This window comes from Miniopterus natalensis, chromosome 13 (genome assembly GCF_054644295.1).
Source record: "Miniopterus natalensis isolate mMinNat1 chromosome 13, mMinNat1.hap1, whole genome shotgun sequence".
NCBI lineage: Eukaryota > Metazoa > Chordata > Mammalia > Chiroptera > Miniopteridae > Miniopterus > Miniopterus natalensis.
The window spans coordinates 309784-329060 of record NC_142093.1 but is presented as its reverse complement, the minus strand read 5'-3'; the positions used below and the strand labels follow the sequence as shown (position 1 = coordinate 329060).

Genomic DNA, 19277 nt, shown 5'->3' with positions numbered 1-19277 from the left:
AACGTGCTCAGTGGCTTCAAAGTTCAGTTACCGGGCACTCGACTGGACATGACAGATGACTCCTAAGGACGGACAGACCCACTCCGCGAGCAATCCTTGAGTGAGGACAGGAGGCCGGTTACAAGCTGCCTCTGCTCTGAGGAAGAGCTGAGGGTCCGGAGAGGGAGCCACACCAGGGAACCTGGGTCCGGCGAGCAAGCCGCCTGCACCGGGGGAGGGTCCCACTGACCTGCACCACCTCCCGCGTCAGCCCCTCCCAAGAGCAACGCTTTCCAAACGGGGATGTGACCGCAGGAAATCACGCGAGGCTTCCAAACCCCACAGGTGTGTCTCCGTCAAAAAACCCGTCTCGGCTTAAACAGTCCTCTCTGCACGATTGGTAAGTCACGTTTCCTCACCAGACAAACTGCCCACAGAGGCCCTGGCAGCAGGGCCCACGGGGAGCAGGCCAGTTCCCCCCGCCCTTTCCGCTGCACACGACTCGTCGTGTGGGGTTAACGCTGGGAGCAAGGACCCCAGGCCTCTGTCGGATGCGTCCTAACGTTTTCCTATCAAAACTTCCAATCAAATGTCAGAAACAGGAAGGAGCCTCCTTTCGGAGACTTGTCATCCAATCAGCGCGAGAGGCCCAACCTACCTGGTCCCTCGGAGAACAGCATCTGTTCAGCACCTTCATCTGCGGGGAGAGAGACGCGGCGTCACCGTGACAAGCACGTTCATGCCCAGCTTCCAGCCCGTCTAATCGACCAGCTGCGGGAGGGTCCCCGGGAGCAAGGCGCTTAGGACGCGTCTCCCACCCGAAGACCAAAGCCGGGTGAACACCAGCGTAGGGCAGCAATTCCCACAACAGAAAACCACTATCAGCATCTTAAACTACACTTTTCAACACCAGCATCTAATGTAAGCAAAGCTCTGGGGCAGGAGATGCTTAGATTTCAACAGCTGAAAAACAAGGGGAAGGTGACTTCTGCTCCAGGTGACCTCAGGTAATCACAGTTCTCGCACCCACTCTTCCTCCGTTTACTCCTCCCAGCAGCCCTGCAGGTCGGTGCTGCTCTTCGGAATTTACCGGGAGGAAAGGAAGATCCAGAACCATAAGGTGCTGAGTGCACACGGCTGGGAAACGGCTCTGACCCCCCGTTTCAGGTTCTGAGCGGCCGTGTTTCCCTCCCTGCTCCCCGAGCCGGGGAATGTGGGGAGTTGCCCAGAACTGGGGCTCGGTTCTCACATGAATTTCTGCAAATACCCACCCACCGCCCGCTTCTTTCTCTTTCTTCCCTTTTATCCACCCAGATGCCCAGGGAATTCCAAACGTTGGGATGAAAACTGAGGACCTGGAGGGGCCCTGGTGCCCCCTCCCTAGGCAGTTGGGGAAGGAAAGCCCTGGGCCTGGAGAACAGAAGTCGGGCCCCCTCCCCAGTGTCTGGAGGGCACAGTCCCCTCTGCCCTGCAGCGTCCGGAGCGGGAGCCACGTGCAGAGGGAGGGGCAGCCGGCTGGGGAACGGGGGGCGGGGCTGAGCCCAAAGGCGGTCCTGGCTCTTCCTGTCACCAGCCTGCCCTGGATCAGAAATGGGGGCCCCACAGCCAACGGGGGAGCCGCTGGGAGGGAATGACATCAAGCAGCTGGTCACAGGCCGCCGTCCACGAGCCTCCCACGGGCGTGGCGCCAGCCACTGCCACACGCAGGCTGCTCTGGAGAATTTAACACGGTGCTGATTTGCCCAGCCCGTTCCGTTTTACCCTTTACTTTTCATTCCACATTGACTTTAAAAACCACACAGCTCCCTCAAGGAGCCAAACGCTCTGTCCTGGCACCTGCAGTGAAGAGTCGACAGGCAGTGTTTGGGTTGGATGCGCCTCCCTTACACCTTTTCATAGTGTTTCTGGGAATTGCACCTTTAACCCTATCAGGTTCCCCAAATAAAAATGCACATTACATCCATGGCTTTGAGTAAAACATAACATTACACGCACACATCTCCGTGTGTGTGTGGAAAGGGGGAGAGCAGCTGTGAAGGGCCCCGATGTTGGGTTTCACCTACACTCTCCTGAGGAAACGTCACCTGACTTCTCACTTTAGACAGATTTGAAATGTTGAAACACAAAGGACCTGTCCCTCTGTTATCATGTTATAACCAGTTGTTTTCAGGTGAATCATAAATAACAAAAACATCTTATTTGTGTGGATTGAAAAGGAAAAGCAGAGCCTGGCTCATGTGGCTCAGCAGTCAACCCAGGAACCTGGGGATGGAAGTTCGATTCCAGGTCGGGGCACAGGCCCGGGTGGGGCACAGGCCTGGGTGGGGCACAGGCCCGGGTCAGGGCACAGGCCCGAGTGGGGCACAGGCCCGAGTGGGGCACAGGCCCGGGTGGGGCACAGGCCCGGGTCAGGACACAGGCCTGGGTTGTGGGGGGATCCCCAGCAGGGGGCGAGCAGGAGGCAGCCGCCCAGTGACTCTCATCATCGATGTTTCTCTCTCTCCCTCTCCCTTTCTCTCTCTGAAATCAATAAAAAATAAAAGGAAGGGTAGTCACTGTGGGGAATCTGAGCTCACGGTCTGCAGCGTCAGGTCACTGATGTTGGTGGACACGGCTCTCAGCCAGTCCGCGCCTTCCTGGGCCGTGGAGAACTGCAGCATTCCCGTGCGGACCCCGAGGGCCAGCACCTCGAAGGCCTGGGACCTGCAGGGAGAGGAGAGTGTGATGTGAGGGGGGCACAGGAGCAAGGTCACCTCCTACCCATCACCTGAGCCACCGCGGGAAACTCAGCCGGCCACGGCGGCCGGACAACTAACTGTCCCGGGATCTCACACAGGTCACTCAGGTTGAACCTCGACCTAGGATCCAGGCGCTCTGATTCTGGGTCAGGGCACATGCCCGGGTTTCGGGCTCCTCGATCCCCAGGGGGGCCTGCAGGAGGCAGCCCATCAATGACTCACCACTGATGTTTCCCTCTCCCTCTCCCTTCCTCTCTCTGAAATCAACAAAGACGAACTTAAACAACAACAAAAAGCCCTTTGAACTCCCAACAGCCATTTCTAATTCAATAAAAATATGAAAGGCAACTCATACAGGAAGAACGCCTGCTCTAGTAGGAACTTCGGGTTATTGTTTTAGGGGGTCCTTAGTAATAACTCTTTGGGAAACCATTTCCTGTGGTTAAAGCTGCTGACACAGTGACGACAGGCGAGTCCGGCATCCTCGTGGCCACCGACGTATTTCGTGAGCACAACGCACTTGTTTACAATAAGACTCTGAAGCTGGTCCCCCCCCTCCCTCCAGGAGTCACTCGCACTCGCTCCTGACAGCAGAGTGACCGTCTCCAGGGGAACAGTCTCCCCGCCGCGCGGAGCCTCCCCCAGGCATCATTTATACGTAACCACTGCTGCGGACTGAAGTGTGGGAGCCCCAGGCCCGGCGTGGGCGTATTTGGAGGCAGGGCCTCTAAGGAAAGATTTCAGGTCAAGTGAGGCCATGAGGGGCCCCAATCGGGTGGGACAAGTGTCCTACGAAGAGGGAAACGGAAGATCAAGGACCTCAATCCAGTTCCCCCCCTGCCACTAGAAAGCGAAGGGAAACGGAAGGAAATGCGACGAGAGCTGAGATTCACGAAAGGAGAAAACTAGAGAAGATCCACGTACTCAGAATCCGGTTCTTTAAAAAGGTCGGCAGAATCGACACGCTTCAGCCGGATGTACCGGAAAAGAAAGATTCAAAGTGCGGGACTGGGGCCCAGAAGAGGCTGCCAGGTCTCGGGGTGCCGACACGGGACAGCCTGCTCTCGTCCCTGGAAACGTGGACCCTGACCTTCCGTCCCCACAGCGACGTTTTCAGAGAAATTTAAAGCCAGAGCGAGAATGGTCCCCAGCCTCCGACGGGAGCAGCCCGCAGACCCCTGGGTTTCAGCCCGGGAGACCCCACGCAGGAGGCAGGGCCTGCGGGGCTCCTGACCCCCCGAAATCTGTGCAGCGGACGCTGCTGTGTGTGCACCCGCTGTTCACACAGCCACAGGAAACGGGGTCGGCAACATCAACACTCTCTCCTCTCCACAGCCATCGACCCCGCCGACCACCAGGCCCCTCCCCACAGTCAGCGAGACGTGTCCACAGCCAGCCCAGCGGCCGGTCGAACAATCATGCCGTGAATGCGACAGGCGTGCACACGTGTCTGCGCCAGGACAGCGCCCAACTTCAGAGCGACACACGCTCTCCCTCTGCTGACACGTGAGTGGACACGTGGCTCACAGGGTTCTCTGTACACCTGTCTGAAGGTAGAGGGGGTTCACCACTTACACTCCAGGACCCGAAGGCAGCCAGCCAAACGCCGTCTGGGTCCACAGAGGCCACAGAAGTACAACCTTCCCGGGATAATCTTTCCGGTTATCCAAGTAACCAAGCTCAAACCAGTGAGCGTCTGGCCCCGGCTCGGCTCTGACCTCCCACTCTATTTATTTTTTTCAAACCTCACCTGAGGATATTTTTCCCCTTGCTCTTCAGATGAAGGGGGAGAGAGAGAAACGTTGATGTGAGAGACACACATCGATTGGTTGCCCCCCTCAAGCACCCCGGCTGGGGCCAGGGGTCGAGCCTGTAACCGAGGTACATGCCCTTGGCCAGAATCGAACCCGGGACCCTTCAGGCCGTGGGCCGACGCTCTAACCACTGAGCCACACCGGCCAGAGCTCACCTCCCACTTGATTAATGGAAAGGGGGCCGCGGACTCCTGGGGACTTTTCTGTAATCGGCTGAGTCTCATTTCCTGTCTAATTCTGTTCACCGTGAAAACTGAAAATGTGGCTCCTTGTCTTAACGACTGTTTCTAGGGAACCAACCACAGTCCCCGCCCGCGGTGACGCTGTTCCCAAGAGTGACTCAGAGCCGTTCTGACGACCTGCGTGTTTCACGAGCTCCGTCTACCAGAGGGGCCCCCGCACAGCTGGGGGGCAAACAGGGTGACGCAGCCGACGGGCGAGTCAGCCGGGGCCCTGCGCGTGGGGTGCATGGGCTTTTCCCGCCTGGGACAGGGGTCACACACCTCGGCTTCTCCGTTCCGGCTTTGGGCCTCGAGATTCGAGCCATAGGCAGAGGAACTGACAAGGTGTCTAGCCAGCGCTTCTCATATTTTGGTTGATTAGCTATGGGCGAGGAAGGAGATGATGGAGCCTGTGCAAAATAAATGAGAACCAGGGGTCACAGGGTCAGTCACAGAGCAGGGACCCACGGACAGCGCCCAGACAGCACCCCCACAAAGCCACACACACACGACCGCTGAGGAAGCAGGAGACGGCTCTGGGGCCTGGGAAGAAGCGGGGCTCTGCCATCGGACTCGACTTTCCCTCCGGGATTGTTCAGCAAGCGCTGCAGGAGAGGGGCCAACGGGAGGAGGTGGGGGGAGACGGGCTGGGAGGGAAGCGGGGGCAGACAGGGCCGGCCCGGAGGCAAACGGGGGCAGACAGGGCCGGCCTGGAGGCAAACGGGGGCAGACAGGGCCGTCCCGGAGGCAAACGGGGGCAGGACAGGGCCATCCGGAGGCAAACGGGGGCAGGACAGGGCCGTCCCGGAGGCAAACGGAGGCAGGACAGGGCCATCCGGAGGCAAACGGAGGCAGGACAGGGCCATCCGGAGGCAAACGGGGGCAGACAGGGCCGGCCTGGAGGCAAACGGGGGCAGACAGGGCCGTCCCGGAGGCAAACGGGGGCAGGACAGGGCCATCCGGAGGCAAACGGGGGCAGGACAGGGCCGGCCCGGAGGCAAACGGGGGCAGGACAGGGCCGGCCCGGAGGCGTGGGCGAGACCACGCCCGCCCGACGGGTCAACACTGGGTGGTATCGGCAGCGTTCTCACGGGAGCCCGGTTCTCGAGATGACGCTTATCAATCAGCGTCACGGACGCCCTGCGAGTCCGCAGCTGGGGCCGAGGCCGGCGCCAGGGGGAGAGGCTCACTCCTCGGCCGCGGGGGAGCGAAGCCGTGGGGGGCGAGGGAGCCCGTGTGAGCCGCCGCGGCGCAGACACGACCTCCCACAGGGCCCGGGCAGGAGGGCGCCGTCCCCGCCCAGGCTGAGTGCCCGCAGACGCGCCGGCTGGGCCTGAGATGCCCGCGCAGCGTCGGGCAAACCCAACCACCATCCCCATTCCCGGACTCCAACGGCAATGCGACCACGTTCCAGAAAACAGGGAAACACGAAAAAGGAAGCAGGAAAAAACCCAAACGGTCCAAATGCCGGCACATTTCCCGACGGTCTCTTTTCTCTTTAAATCGTCCCTAAGATCATGCTGCCCGTGACAGTTTTTAAAGATGCACAGAAGCCCGTCTGCAGGTCACCGGCGGTGAGCGCGGGGCGGGACAGGCATTGCCGAGCTCACGCCTCCTGCCCGGTGACGCCCGTCTCCCCCGTGACAGGAACTGGGCTTTTGTTCCATTCAGCTCTCAGTGCTGGAGACTTTTCTCTCGGGATCGTGTCTATGTCTCCATGTTTAGCAATCGCTCCTAACGTGCCTGGACGTGTCACCCGAAACGCAGACTAAAGGGTGGTCCGCGGGCTGTCTGCCGAGAGCATCCAGCGAGAAGCCAGGAGGCGTCCCCGGCCCGGTGCTCCCGGGGCTGCTGCGTCCAAACAGACCTGCCCCACGCGTGCGCCTCAGAAACAAGGCGACCGGACGCCCGAGGCCCCGACGTGTTCTCACGGTCAGCCCTGAGCCCGGGGGGCCGTGTGGGCCGAGCGCGTCCCCACCCCTCACGCGTGCGGCCGAATCGGAGCCCAGCTGCTCGTGACGCGGCGAATGGTCCCGAACCCACGCACGATGGCACCTTCTCTCTGACGGGTTTTTCTCAACATTGAATTTTCTCTCCTTCGCCTCCCCCCAAGCAGGCAAATCTTGAAACTATTCCTGGTCTTACTAGAGAACTGACATTATATCATAAAATGCGTGTTTTAAAAAGTGAAATTGTTCAGAGGACATTTACATAAGATTTTTATAAACGCTTCTGTGGAAAAGGAGGCGGGCCCCACTCATACGTCTGAAACGCTGGAGGGAAAAATGAGAGGCTCTGACACCGTCTGAGAAACGGGTTTTCTTCCCCCACAAGACAGCCGAACACTGGACACGAGGCAACGGTCCTGGGGCGTTTGGATCTCGGCCCAGACACTAGAGTTTTAAACCCGATCAGTCAAAAATGTGAAACACAGAAAACGGCCCCAGGATTCAGGGACCTGGGAGGGAGGGCGGACAGGCCGGCAGACGGTCAGCTCGGGCTCCCAGCTCTGTCCCTAGCACGAGCCTTCCTGGGGGGGATTTAATGATCGTATGATTTTACCGCCAGCGTCTCATTTAGACGAGTGCCTGACCTCGCGGGTGGTGGGTTGTTTCGACGGCGGCATCGCGGCCCCTTTGGAACGCGGTGGGACCCGACGCTCTCGCCTTTCTCACTTTGAAGGACTGTAATTACCGTGACGCAGGTGGGCGGGCGTCCTGCGCTTCCGGCCCAGCTGGCGATTGCGCCGCTGTGTCTGCACGGTCATTTCCCCCGGCTCTCAGTGACTCCGGGGCGGTAATTTTCTGTTTCGGAATTTGTTCCCCTGTGGGTTTTGCCTCCCTGAGCGACAGGCGGTCCGGGGCCCTCCCCGCCCCTCCTAACGGTCCAGACCCCCGGCCTCGGCCCCTGCGGCCCCCACCGGCCTGACGGCTCAGCGCGGGGACCACTGGCCGTCCCTCCCGTGCAGGTGACGGGCAGGCCACAGGCACATGGGGAGGGGACAGGTGCCACGTGGCCCGGCCCGGACAGCCCCGCTCAGTGGACGCCTCTGAAAGGACCGGGCGCCGAGTGGGCTGCGGGCCTGGGCCTCGGTCCCATGGGTGTGTGTCTGGGGCAGGAGGCCCTGGCGTCTTGTCCCAGTGACCCGTCTGTTTGAATTTGGCAAATTCTGTGTGGAAATGCTTAGTTTATTACATATTAATTCATTAATCTCATGAAGGCAGCTCACTAGCTAAATAATTTAAGTTGAATACATTTTTCTAATATCCCAGCAACACGATTATCAGGAGCAAGCGAACGCATCTGACACCAGGCTATGGTCACGCTCTTCAGCCCGAGGCAGTGTCTGCCAACCGGCTCTGATCCCCGAGAGGGTGCCGAGGTCGTCAGGCAGCCTGACCAGGTCTCAGCAACGCGCCCACGGGCCCGGGGTGTGTCCCGTGGTCCCAGCCGCATCCCTGGTCACTCAGAAAACAGTGGGGGGCAACTGGTTACCCACAAAATTAACCCGGATCCCAGCCTTCCTCACATCTTATGAAAATACCTCTCATAGGCTTTAGAGATTTAAAGTGAAAAACCTCAAGAACAGTTCGAAGAAAGTAAAGCAGCCGCCTTGACGTGCTTAGGATGAGAAAGGGTTTCGTACAGCATCCTAAAAACACACACGCGATGGGGAGACGTGGACCCACATTTGCTGCCCTGAAGTTCTGTTCATCGAAGACGCTGCAGGTGGAACAAAACACAAGCTGCAAACAGAAGAGGGTTTCGGCTCATGACGGAGGAAATGCTGGCTCCGCCCGCAGGTGAGGCACCTTCCGCGCAAACGGTCAACGGCGAGGACGGCGGCTCCCAGGGGAGAACCCGGGGCAGCCCCGAGGAAGGGAAGCGGGTAAACCGAGTCACGACAAAGAGACCCTGACCCCGGGGGCGGCCATTGTGCACCCACTAAGTTCAAAAGGTTAAGTCTCCCCCATTTCTTTTTTAAAGTTTTGGTTTACTTATTTGTTTTCAATCCTCACTGGAGGATGTTTTTTCCATCGCTTTTCAGAGGGGGGGAGAAACATCCACGTGAGAGACACTGACTGGCTGCCTCCCGCATGGCGCCCACCAGGGCCCGGGACGGAGCCTGCAACCGAGGCAAGTGCCCTTGGCTGGAACCGAACCCGAGACCCTTAAGTCCACGGCCGATGCTCTAACCACCGAGCTAAACCAGTTAGGGCTAGGTCCATTTTTAAAAAAAATTTTTCTTTAGTATGTTTTTATTGATTTCAGAGAGAGGTAGGAAGAGGGAGAGAAAGACATCAGCTGGCTGCCTCCTGCACGCCCCCCACTGGGGACCGAGCCTGCACCCCAGGCCTGTGCCCTGCCTGGGAACTGCGCCCTCGGCCTCCTGGTTCATGGGTCGACGCTGACCCATGGAGCCACACCAGCCGGTAAGTCCCCAGAACACCAAGCTTGGGGGGTGCATGGGACTCTGGACGTCCTGGGCTGCCAGGCGGGAAAGTGGGTTGGACACTTGTGCAGCGACGTCATTATTGTGGAAATAAATGCAGCGTCTTTAGCACCCAGACGTCACCCCTGGGTCCCCACAGCCAACAGGTGCTCACAGGCATGGTCACAACAAACCAACCAGAAAACAAGTCAAATGTCCCTCGGGAATTAATAATTGATAAATAAAATGTAGTATATTCACACCAACACCATACATATAGCAAAATACGTATGTCAGGCCCACACACAACGTGTGTGGATCTTCAAATCAGAACAGCACATAAAACCGTAAATCCCGGCAGGTGTGACAGGATATTTCAAGCTCAAAACAAAAAGAAACGGTGTATTTCAGGGACCTGTCCATGCGGATAAAGCCTTATTTACTCTCAGAGGATGAGAAAGCCCAGATTTGGGACCGTTTCCCGCTGGGCAAGCAGAGAACAGGACACAGGAGCGACGTGCAGACGGCGAAAGCGGCGGCCGCCTGATCACTGAGCGGAGCGGGCGCCCGGGCAGCTGTGTTGTTACTTTGTTTCATAACTCACAGAGACGCCAGATGCAGTTTTTAAGAATGAAGAACCCTATTAAAGGCTAGAAATGAAAAGGTACATTTTAACAATGTGCCGCAGAGACAGGAGTCTCTCTCCAGCTCCACGTGCGGGTCAGACAGGCGGCCTGATGGTGCAGCTGGGCCTGACCCCTTAAAATGTCTTTTACAAACAGCTGAGGGGTCCTAGGCTGGGTCCGCTGCCGGCTCGGTGGGTAACGGGCAGTGCGGGGCCACACAGGTCTCCCAGGGGAAGAGTGGGAACCTGGCCAAAGCTCCCGGCAAGCGGACGGCACGACACGTCTTCCCTGCTTTCTACTGATTCGGAAATGACCCAGCGGCGTCCCTGTCGCGTGAGTCTGACGGGCGCTCCCTGGAAACGGCCTGCGGTGGCTCCTGCGCCAGTGCCTTCCCCTCCTGTGCTCGCCCAGCTGCCCTCAGCTCAAAGCACCCACAGCAGGAGCACAAGGTGTCCACATGGAATAAAAGCCAGTGGGCCAGCTTCCTAAATCCTGGTTTTAGGTGTCCCTCTGACAGGGTCGCCCACCGGGCAGTGCTGGGCACAGGCTTGTTCATCCCACCCAGCGCGTGTCAGCGGTGGGCGGAGGCCCCTAAGTTAAGCGTAAGGAGAAGCCGCTTACTGTGTTGCTGGCTGTCCCGTTCAGGTGCAGGCCGCTGTCGAAGAGGGGAGAGGAGGCCCCGCTGCTGCGGTTGCTGGGTGGTCCGGGGGACCCTGCGGACAGAACAGAGGCGGTTTCCACACAGAGCTCCAGACGACCCCCACTGCGATCACAGACGCCCCCGTCCCCAAGGACATCCCCGAGGACAGATGCCCGGCCCCTCTTGGAGAAGCCAGTGCCCTGCCATGGCTGTGCCACCAAGCTGCCCCTCACTCCCTGCATGGGCGTGTGGCGTGTGGCATGTGGCGTGTGGCATGTGGCCAGCTCACTGACCAAGTGCCACGCACGACAGGAGGCAGGGAGGCCCACACTCAGGGGCGGGGTCCACACTGGCAAAGGCTCTTACACCTTCACAGTGAATTCACCAGAGGATTTTTGCCTGAATTATGAGGAGATTTGGCCACTGCGCTTACATTTTTATGGATACTAACCAAGCTTTTTACACTTGTGTGTTATTGCAAAGAACCAAATAAAAGAAAAGCAGACATTCCTTGAACTGATAGAGAGCTCGGGGTCCCTGCCCGATATGAACCTAGGAGACGGGTCGCACGTGGTTTAAGCACCAGGTGATGGCTGACCCTCCTCCTGGTTGTGTGGGCACCTTTCAAGCAAAGCTGACCGCTGCACAGCCGGCCTTGCTTGTCCTGCAGGCCAGGCAGGAGCCAGCTGACCGCCCGGCCGCGTGCAGCACAGAACCACCCGCCCCGCACGAGGCTGGGGCACCGCAGGGCAGGTTTCTGCTACATTCTTTCTACGTGAAGCTTCTCAAGCCAGCAGGGGAATTTTAAACACAAACTTTGTCTCTGAATATGTGCCACGTGTGTGAATATGGACACATAACCTCAGTGAGCTGACTATAAAAAGGAAACAGTTACTTAATCAGCAACGCGGCCCCGAGACCGCATCCTTTCCAGAAGCCTGTCCACGCCTAAAACGCAGACATCTTAGGAAGGCGTCACGCGGGCCTGTGTCTTTCTCTGAACATGTGCTCCATGGGTGCCACGTGCCATGGACAAGAGACGTGGGCAGCGTGAGGCACCACGTGCCAGAGGACGTCTCCCTTACCTAGCGGCAGCTTCAGAAACGAGGGCGCTTCCCTGAGATACTCGACCGTCATGGTCACTTCATCCCCAGCATTTCTCAAAAGGTGCACCTGCCGATGAAACAAAGAACAGCTGCGTCACCATCACAGGAGGGCCAGGTGCCGGAGTAAAAACCCAAATCTCGCCCACAAGCCTGCTTCTTAAGAACTCGGGGCTGGTGGTTACCTCTGACGCACAGAGGGCCAGGCTGACGCTGCGAGGACGGCCCGCCCGGGCTCGTGGAGTCACCTCCGGGCGACACCGAGCAGCCAGCCTGGGCTACGTTCCTGCTCCCACCTGTCTCCTCGCCTTTGATCTGACCGCTGGGGACATGTGTGAGGCCGGGCCTCGCGCCAGCGGCTCCTCCTCAGTGTCCTCTCAACAGACCGGGGTGGGGGCCTCGCCGAGGAGACCCGTCAGCCTGAGGGCCACACGAGCACGTCCTCCGTGTTGCGAGCCACGCTGTGTGCACGCGGCGGAGCTGCTGTTGTGGACGCCTGGGCCGCTCCCATCCATCCCGGCCCCTCCCCGCTCTGTCTGGAGCAAGGGCCACTCTTCTGGCCACTGTTTGCCTCAGGACCCTCATCTCTGACGTGGGGATGGGACCCACCAGAGAATCACCAAGGTCTTTCCAAATTTCACGTTTTTAAAACACGTTCAGTTCAGAAAGTTAGGATTTATCACCATTTCCTCTGCTCATTGATTATCACAGAGTTTACACTTGAAATAGGACTTGATCCTGAAATTATTTTTTGAGTCGCTAATATTATTCCATCTATTAAAAAACATGAGCGAGCCCAAGAAAACTCACATGACCAGTTTATTTAAAACTCCCCCTTTTAAAACACGGCTACTATTTTAGTCCTTTTTGCTGTATTATTAAAACACGAGAAACTTGCAACTAATTGACTCTCTTCAGGATCGTAATCAGGCCTGTGTTATCTCCGGGCGCCTCCGAAGCTTCGTCTTCCTAAGTATAAGGAGCGGGGGCTTTTTTAGGACCGTCTGTGAAGCGAATAACTGCCTTTCCGCCGTCTTACTGGGCAACGCGGGTTTCATGCCACATGCTTGCCACTGACACATACCTTCTGCGTCAGCGCACGTCGGTGGGGCTCCGTGGCCCCTGCGCAGGCTTCTCAGCTGCCGGGTGGCCCTCGTGCCTGGAATCCCAGCAAAGTGGGGGAACACTGTGTTACCCTCTAAAAGTCTTGTCCCCTTCTGTCCGCACGTTTCAGAGCCAGCGAGTGCCTCGGGCTGAGGCGGGTCTGCTCGTCTCAGAGGCCTTTCTGACAGGGACGCGTCTTGAGGGCAGCTAAGAACTTATCGAATGGATTGAAATTCAAGGATATAAATCAGTGTTGACGAACAGAGCAGGAGGAGCCCGAGGGGGCAGGACGGCTTATGGGAAAACCAGGTCGCCTGTCTGGGTCACCACAACGGGTTTCGAATGTTACCGCCGTCCTGTTACAGCCCCACCGACTCGCCAGGTCCGGCACTGTCCCGATGCTGGGCAGCAGGTCCCTGCAGAGCCGTGCAGCTCGGGGCGGGGGGGGGGCGCGGCCACAGGAGGGCGCCCCTGAAAGCCGGCCCCCCAACAGATGCCTTCATCCTCAACAGTGTCTTCTGCAGAAATTTTTAATTTTCATGAAGTCCAGCTTCTCAATTCTCTCCTTCATGGGATGCGCCTTCGCTGTCGCATCTAAAAAGTTACTGACGACCCCAAAGCCGTCTAGGTTTCCTCCCATGTTATCTTCTGGGAGTTTTGCAGTTTGGAACTGACGCCTCTTTCTGTGGCCCGTTTCGAGTGAGCGTTTGTGGGGGTGAAGGTCTGTGCGCAGACTCACTGCTCTGCACCTGGACGCCCAGCGGCTCTGGCCCCGTGCTGAGGGGACTGTCCTTTCTGCACCGGTGGCCGCTGCTCCTGTCTGAGGCCCGCTGCCTGGATTTACGGGGTCTGTTTCTGGCTCTCTGCTCCGCTCTGTTGACTCACTCGTCCACTCATCCATTCATCCACTCGTCCATTCGTCCACTCGTCCATTTGTCCACTTGCCTGCTGTTTCCTCAGCACCGTCTTGGTCACTGCGACATGTCAGTAAACGCTGAGGCTGGGGAGGGTCAGCGTCCGGCCCGGTTCTCCTTCAATGCTGCTACATATTCCGGGTCGTCGGCCTGCGTGTGACCTTTAGAATCAGCCTGTCAACACCCACAAGAGAACCTGCTGGGACTGGACTGGTCTGCGCGGAGCCTGCAGGTCCCGTTACGAGGACTGACCTCCCGGCGATACTGAGAATTCCCGTCACGAACGTGCTCTCCCGTTACAGGAATCGCTGCCCTCGGCACACAGACGTCCGACTGAGTGACTTTCTAACCATCAAATTTCCTTTTTCTCTGATGGTGACATGTCTCTGAATTTGTCCCATAAACTTATGGACGGTTTATTCTCTGCCATGGCTGTTGTGACAAACACTCATGTGGGTAAAAATACACAAGTAAAAAGAGGACAATTACAGGTTTATGTGTATATACAGGTTATGTGAGAATGAAACTTTTTCGTCACTTTCATTAGTGGAACTTTCCTGAAGGAGGAGATGGTGTAGAACGGTGAAGATTCATCCCGTGGACCCTTCGTGTTGAACAGAATCGACATGTTTTCAAAATTAATTGACGCTCGAATTTACTCTGAAAAACGAGGGGGTGATTTATGAGCTCGTGCACAAATTTAATATTTCTATGAACTTTATGAAGCTGAAAAATGGACATTCTGCGTCTCATTAACAGCTGCAATCGAGTCTTTTGTGTTTCTTAACAATGAAGACACACAATTGGATGATTTGGTTCAAAAAGTGTATTTGTATCCATCAAACGTTGAAAGAGCTCCATTTATCAGGACCACACGGCACTTGCTCAGAAACGTGTATCCTGGACGAAGGCGCTCGGCTTTCCCTAGGCCGGTGGGGCCTGTGATGTGTGCACGCTCCCTCCTCGGACCCAGAAAGCAAACGTCGGGGAAACTGGGAAACTGACACAAACGTTAGGTCCAGAAGGTAAACAGGTGAGAACTGGTCACTGTTTGAAGATGAGCCTGACAGTCTGAGTCCCTCGAGACCACAGCCCGAGTTCGTCCCACCTGCGAGTCTTTCTCGGCGCCTGGCGCATGTGACAGTCAATCCACACACTGAGCGAGGGTTGGAGGGCTGAGTGCCCCGTGGAGCCGTTCCTCTCAGCGACGCCACTAGGACGGGGCACCGGAGCCCGACCTGACCTGAGGCAAAGCCATCACCACGGAAGGAACGCTGGGCGCAGGCCCTCTGACTGCATGTGGACACGCCAGCATCCCAGGCTGTCGCCAGGGGTGTGACCCTCAGGCCACCCAGGGAGTCCCGTCCCCGAACGTCACTCCTCCAGTATTCGAGACAGACGGGGCCACGTTCACCGCCATGGGTCTGGGAGGACGGGTTCTGTGGGTTCCGTAACGTGAGGTGCGGCCCAGCACGCGACACGCGGGCACCGCACACAGCTCCTTTGGAACTGACTTACAACATCTTTCACGCTTCCCAGTTCTAACGCTGTGCCTGAAGTGTAAGTTTAGAGAGAACGCAATAAAGGAATAGCTGATAAACGGAACAGAAGACAGAGAGAGAACACTTACCACCTCCTCGTGGGTTGCGTTTTCCACATTGATGCCATTAACCTGAGCAGACGACAAATTAAGATTTTGAGGATAACTGATGACTCCAAGTTCAAAACAAAAGTGCAACAAAGCCAGGACTGCAGTGCAAGGCACCGACCTGCAGGATGGCGTCTCCTATGAACAGCATCCCCGTCCGGTCGGCTGCAGAGGGGCACAAGCAGCGAAGTGTTAACAGAAAGTCAGCGACTCGCGTGTCACGACAGCTGCTGCGTAAGCTTCGTGTTTGCAGCAACTGGGGAGGCTTGTGTGTGTTCACGTGCATGTCAGTGTGTGCACACATGTGAGTGTGTCACGTGTGAATGTGAGCATGTGTGTACAGGGTACGTGTGTGCCTGTGTAAGTTAGTGTGTCACGTGTGAGTGTGAGAATGTGAGCATGTCAATGTGTGTTCATGCGTGTAACTGTGTATCTGTGCATGTGTGTGCTCGTGTGTGTGAGAATGTGAACATGTGTGTGCTCGTGTGTGTGCATGGGTGTGGGAAATGCCAACAGCACAGCACAGGCAGCCCCCCCAAGGCTGCACAGATGGCCACTAACTCTAAGCCCATTCGGAGCGTCACTTTCCAAACACAGGCGAGTGTGACGTGGACACAAGTGTCCCCTCCTCCCAGGGAGGGAGGCACTGCCTGGCGTGGGGAGTCTGACCCCATTTCTCACTAAGTCGATACCAACAATACAGTAGGAACCCCAGACCCGCTGAGCAGCCCATTCTCCCCAAAACCAGGTTTGCTTTAACTCAGAGACTGCCCCTCGCCACGTCGCGGCCATGGACTTTCATACTGAAAGTCGGCCCAGAAAGTCAGGTTAAAAAGCAGGTCTGAGAGTCCTGGCCAGTGTGGCTCAGCGGTTAGAGTACCGGCCTGCGCACCGAAGGGTCGCAGGTTCGATTTCCGGCCAAGGGCACATACCTGGGTTGCAGGTTTCATCCATGGTCAGGGCATGTGCAGGAGGCAACCAATCTCTGTCTCTCTCTCTCTCTATCCCTCCCCTTCCCCCCTCTTTTTCACTCTTCCTAAAAATCAATGCAAAAAATATCCTTGGGTAACTTGCTTTGTAGCCTGGATTCCTGGACTGGGGGTGCTGAGAGAATAGGGTGGGGAGGCACCACCAAGGTGAGGATCCTAAAGGGCTGGACCAACACGCACCACCTAACGGAGTGACCTTGCTACTCTGGAAAAATCTCCTTTTTTTTATGGAAAACAAGCTGCCCAGCACCGGGGTGGGGCAGAAGTCCATCTGCCCGTTTCCCTCCCACACAGTAGTCACCCAGGAGACGGCTGGAGTTCAGGGTCAGCGTCCCCAAAGCAGCTCCTGTATTATGTGACCACTAACCAGCCAGCCCAGGCCCCCAGGCCCGAGGGAGCCAGTCCACTGGGTAAGCGCCTGGAGGTTTGATGTCATTCACACCAGAGACCTAACAAGCACCACCGCCTCGTCCACCATTAATTCCCCTCATGTCTTACGAGGCCTCGAACCCGCCCCAAGTGCTGGATCAGCAGCACCTTCGGGGGGCCTGGGGTGCCGCCCAGGGGGCCAGTCTCTCGGGCCTCGCAGGGCCAGCAGAAATGAACACGGGGCAGAGTGGAATCAGGGATGAAATAAGATACAGCCACAGACATAAGTGGCAGCCTAAATAATCGAGCAAAAGCAACAGTTGCTAGTTTTTCACTTAAAGTAACATTGTATCTCCCACATGGCCACAACGCCACGCAGTGATTTTGGCTGTTTTTACCTGCGTGGTCTTTGAATATTTTCGATATGACGACGGGGACTCGGTGCTCGGCGCCTCCCTGGAAGACAGAGGAGCGTGGTTACCGTCCCCGCGGAGGCGCTGGCTGCGGGGGACGTGGGAGGGGGCGCGGTCATACCTTGATGCTCAGGCCCAAGCCGCCCACGGGCTGTCTGCGGAGTGTTACCGTTCTATGCTTTAAAAAATTTTAGAAAACAAACCAAGTTTAGGTTAAAACGCACGATTGGAAAGTGAATGCAAAGCGCATCGAGAACGTCTTACATTAAACTTAAGAAGATGATTGAATACATTCCCAAAGCAGCACCGCTTAACCGCCACCGTAACGAGGCCCTTTCACATCTCCCGTCTGCGGCACCGAACACGGAAACAAAGATAAAAACAGCCCCCGTTCGGCCGGCAACCCCCGGCTTCAGGGGCCGGGTGCCTCCCTGAACTTATTATAACATTTGTTAGCATTTGGTACGGTTTACGCGTCTCGGCACGTCCTGCTACGTCCGTGCTCCTCACGGATTTGCCGGAGAGCGTCCCGAGTCATAACCCAGCGGAGGCGAAGCCACGACTCTGCCTCATCTGTGATTAGCTCGGGAGCTCAGAGCAACAACTGCTCATCCTGAACCTCGGCCCCCAGGCCGTGAACGAGGGCACTGAATTCTCTCGGGCGCAGCCCACGGTGCATTTGCCCTGACGTCAAGTCCCAAATACAGCCCAGGGGCCTATTAAAATCTTCTCCTCTTAGGAACTGCCCACCTCACTCATTCGAACCACAAACGTAACTTGTTACAATTTAGAAAAATATGTCAGATATACAGTGACAATTACAAAATAAAACAATCTAAACAAACCCCTGGCACGTGAGAATAAACTAGCTCTTTCCTTCTGCAAAGCACACAGTTTCTTTAGGAGACGGTTAGAAAGTCCTGAGATTTTAATCTGTAAAACGCCAGGTCGATCTGAAAGGGTGGGAATCTAAATGAAATATGAATTTGCAGACTCCACACCCTGAGGCTGAATCAGCAGGTTTGGAAAACCCATTGGTTTTAAGAGTAAATTTAGTCTTGGTCCCTTATTTGTGATAAAAGTAGCAACTATTGCTAACTGATAACTGCGGTTACTTTTCCAGCAGGTTCAAGAAAACAAAACAGTCTTCCCTCCGTTGTGTCCGCGCCAACGGGCAGCAAGGACAGGGCCCCCCCGGGCACACGGTCACGGGAACGCCGCCGCGGTCTCGGAGAACCAAACTCCCGACCGGCGCCTCAGCCAGCGAGCGTCCACTCGTGACGCGTGCTGATTTTTAGCGAGTACGGGCTTCCCACGGAGAAGAGAGCTCGAAATATAACGATCACTAATCAGTATTGTTTCATATTAGGAAAACTGGTCTGGAAAATCCAAACACCCGTCTGAATGTCACAGCGAACTGCTGGGGACGCCCGAGGCAGGAGCAGACCAAGGGGGCCGGGCTCGCTCCAGGGCGGGGACCACGACTGGCCCGTCAGCCCGCGGCGGTGCCCGAGCCTCGTCACCTGTAGCTCGGGGAACAGGACGCACCCGCTCACATGAGGCTGGGGCTGTGACCTGGGTCTGCAACGTGCTGGGCAGACCACGGGCACTGTCCTGGGAAAACCTGCAGCGGTGACGATCCCTGTGGCGGTTCTGTTACCTAAGCTTCGGACCCTGACGAGAAGCCGCTTTCTGGACTTTACCAGCTACATCTTCACTCTGTAAATGTGGGTTGAACCGAATCTGATGCTTAACACACTTCACCCCCGGGCTGCACGCGGGGCTCACGGTCAGTGAGACGTAACTTCCCTGCTCCTTTCTCAAGGATCAGCCCTGGGAGGAGAGGCCTTCGTTCCACCTCCTCAGAATCACGTCAGCAGAACCTAAGTGTCCTCGGCCGGGCTCCCCTGCGCAGGGTGACTGGGGAACACTCGACACCGTGAACCCGACAGAACTGCTGTTCCGAGAACCCACAGAGGGGCTCCCACTCGATTCTAAAAGCAGCTGTGACCTGTTAAAAATAGTCTCTAAACACGATGCCTCGTCACAGCAGGATGGGTTCTGTCTTATAACCGCCGAGGAACGCAGCTTCCCTGTCCCTCACTGACGGGCTGGACCCACCGTGGCTCTGTAGCTGATAAATAAGTTTCTTACCCTGAATAAAATGCTGTTTGTAAGTCAGGAGAAGAAGGACCACACTCTAGGAGTGAAATTCATATTCACACCCACAGGTGCACAGAGAGCGAGGAGGGAGAGAAACACTGACGTGAGAAAGACACATCAGTCG

The 19277-nt window shown here is 56.8% G+C and overlaps 1 protein-coding gene across 1 annotated transcript in view; it reads right to left on the bottom strand.

Moving 5' to 3' along the window:
* Positions 1-19277, bottom strand: part of SNTG2 (syntrophin gamma 2) — a 46623-nt gene that overhangs the window by 16139 nt on the left and 11207 nt on the right. The window contains exons 3-11 of the mRNA XM_087823895.1: positions 17112-17168; positions 16976-17033; positions 15341-15384; positions 15202-15243; positions 11536-11623; positions 10432-10523; positions 5035-5162; positions 2556-2682; positions 638-676 (exon numbers count right to left, since the gene is read on the bottom strand). Of these exons, the coding sequence (XP_087680021.1) occupies positions 638-676; positions 2556-2682; positions 5035-5162; positions 10432-10523; positions 11536-11623; positions 15202-15243; positions 15341-15384; positions 16976-17033; positions 17112-17168 (675 nt within the window). The remainder of the gene's footprint in view (positions 1-637; positions 677-2555; positions 2683-5034; positions 5163-10431; positions 10524-11535; positions 11624-15201; positions 15244-15340; positions 15385-16975; positions 17034-17111; positions 17169-19277) is intronic.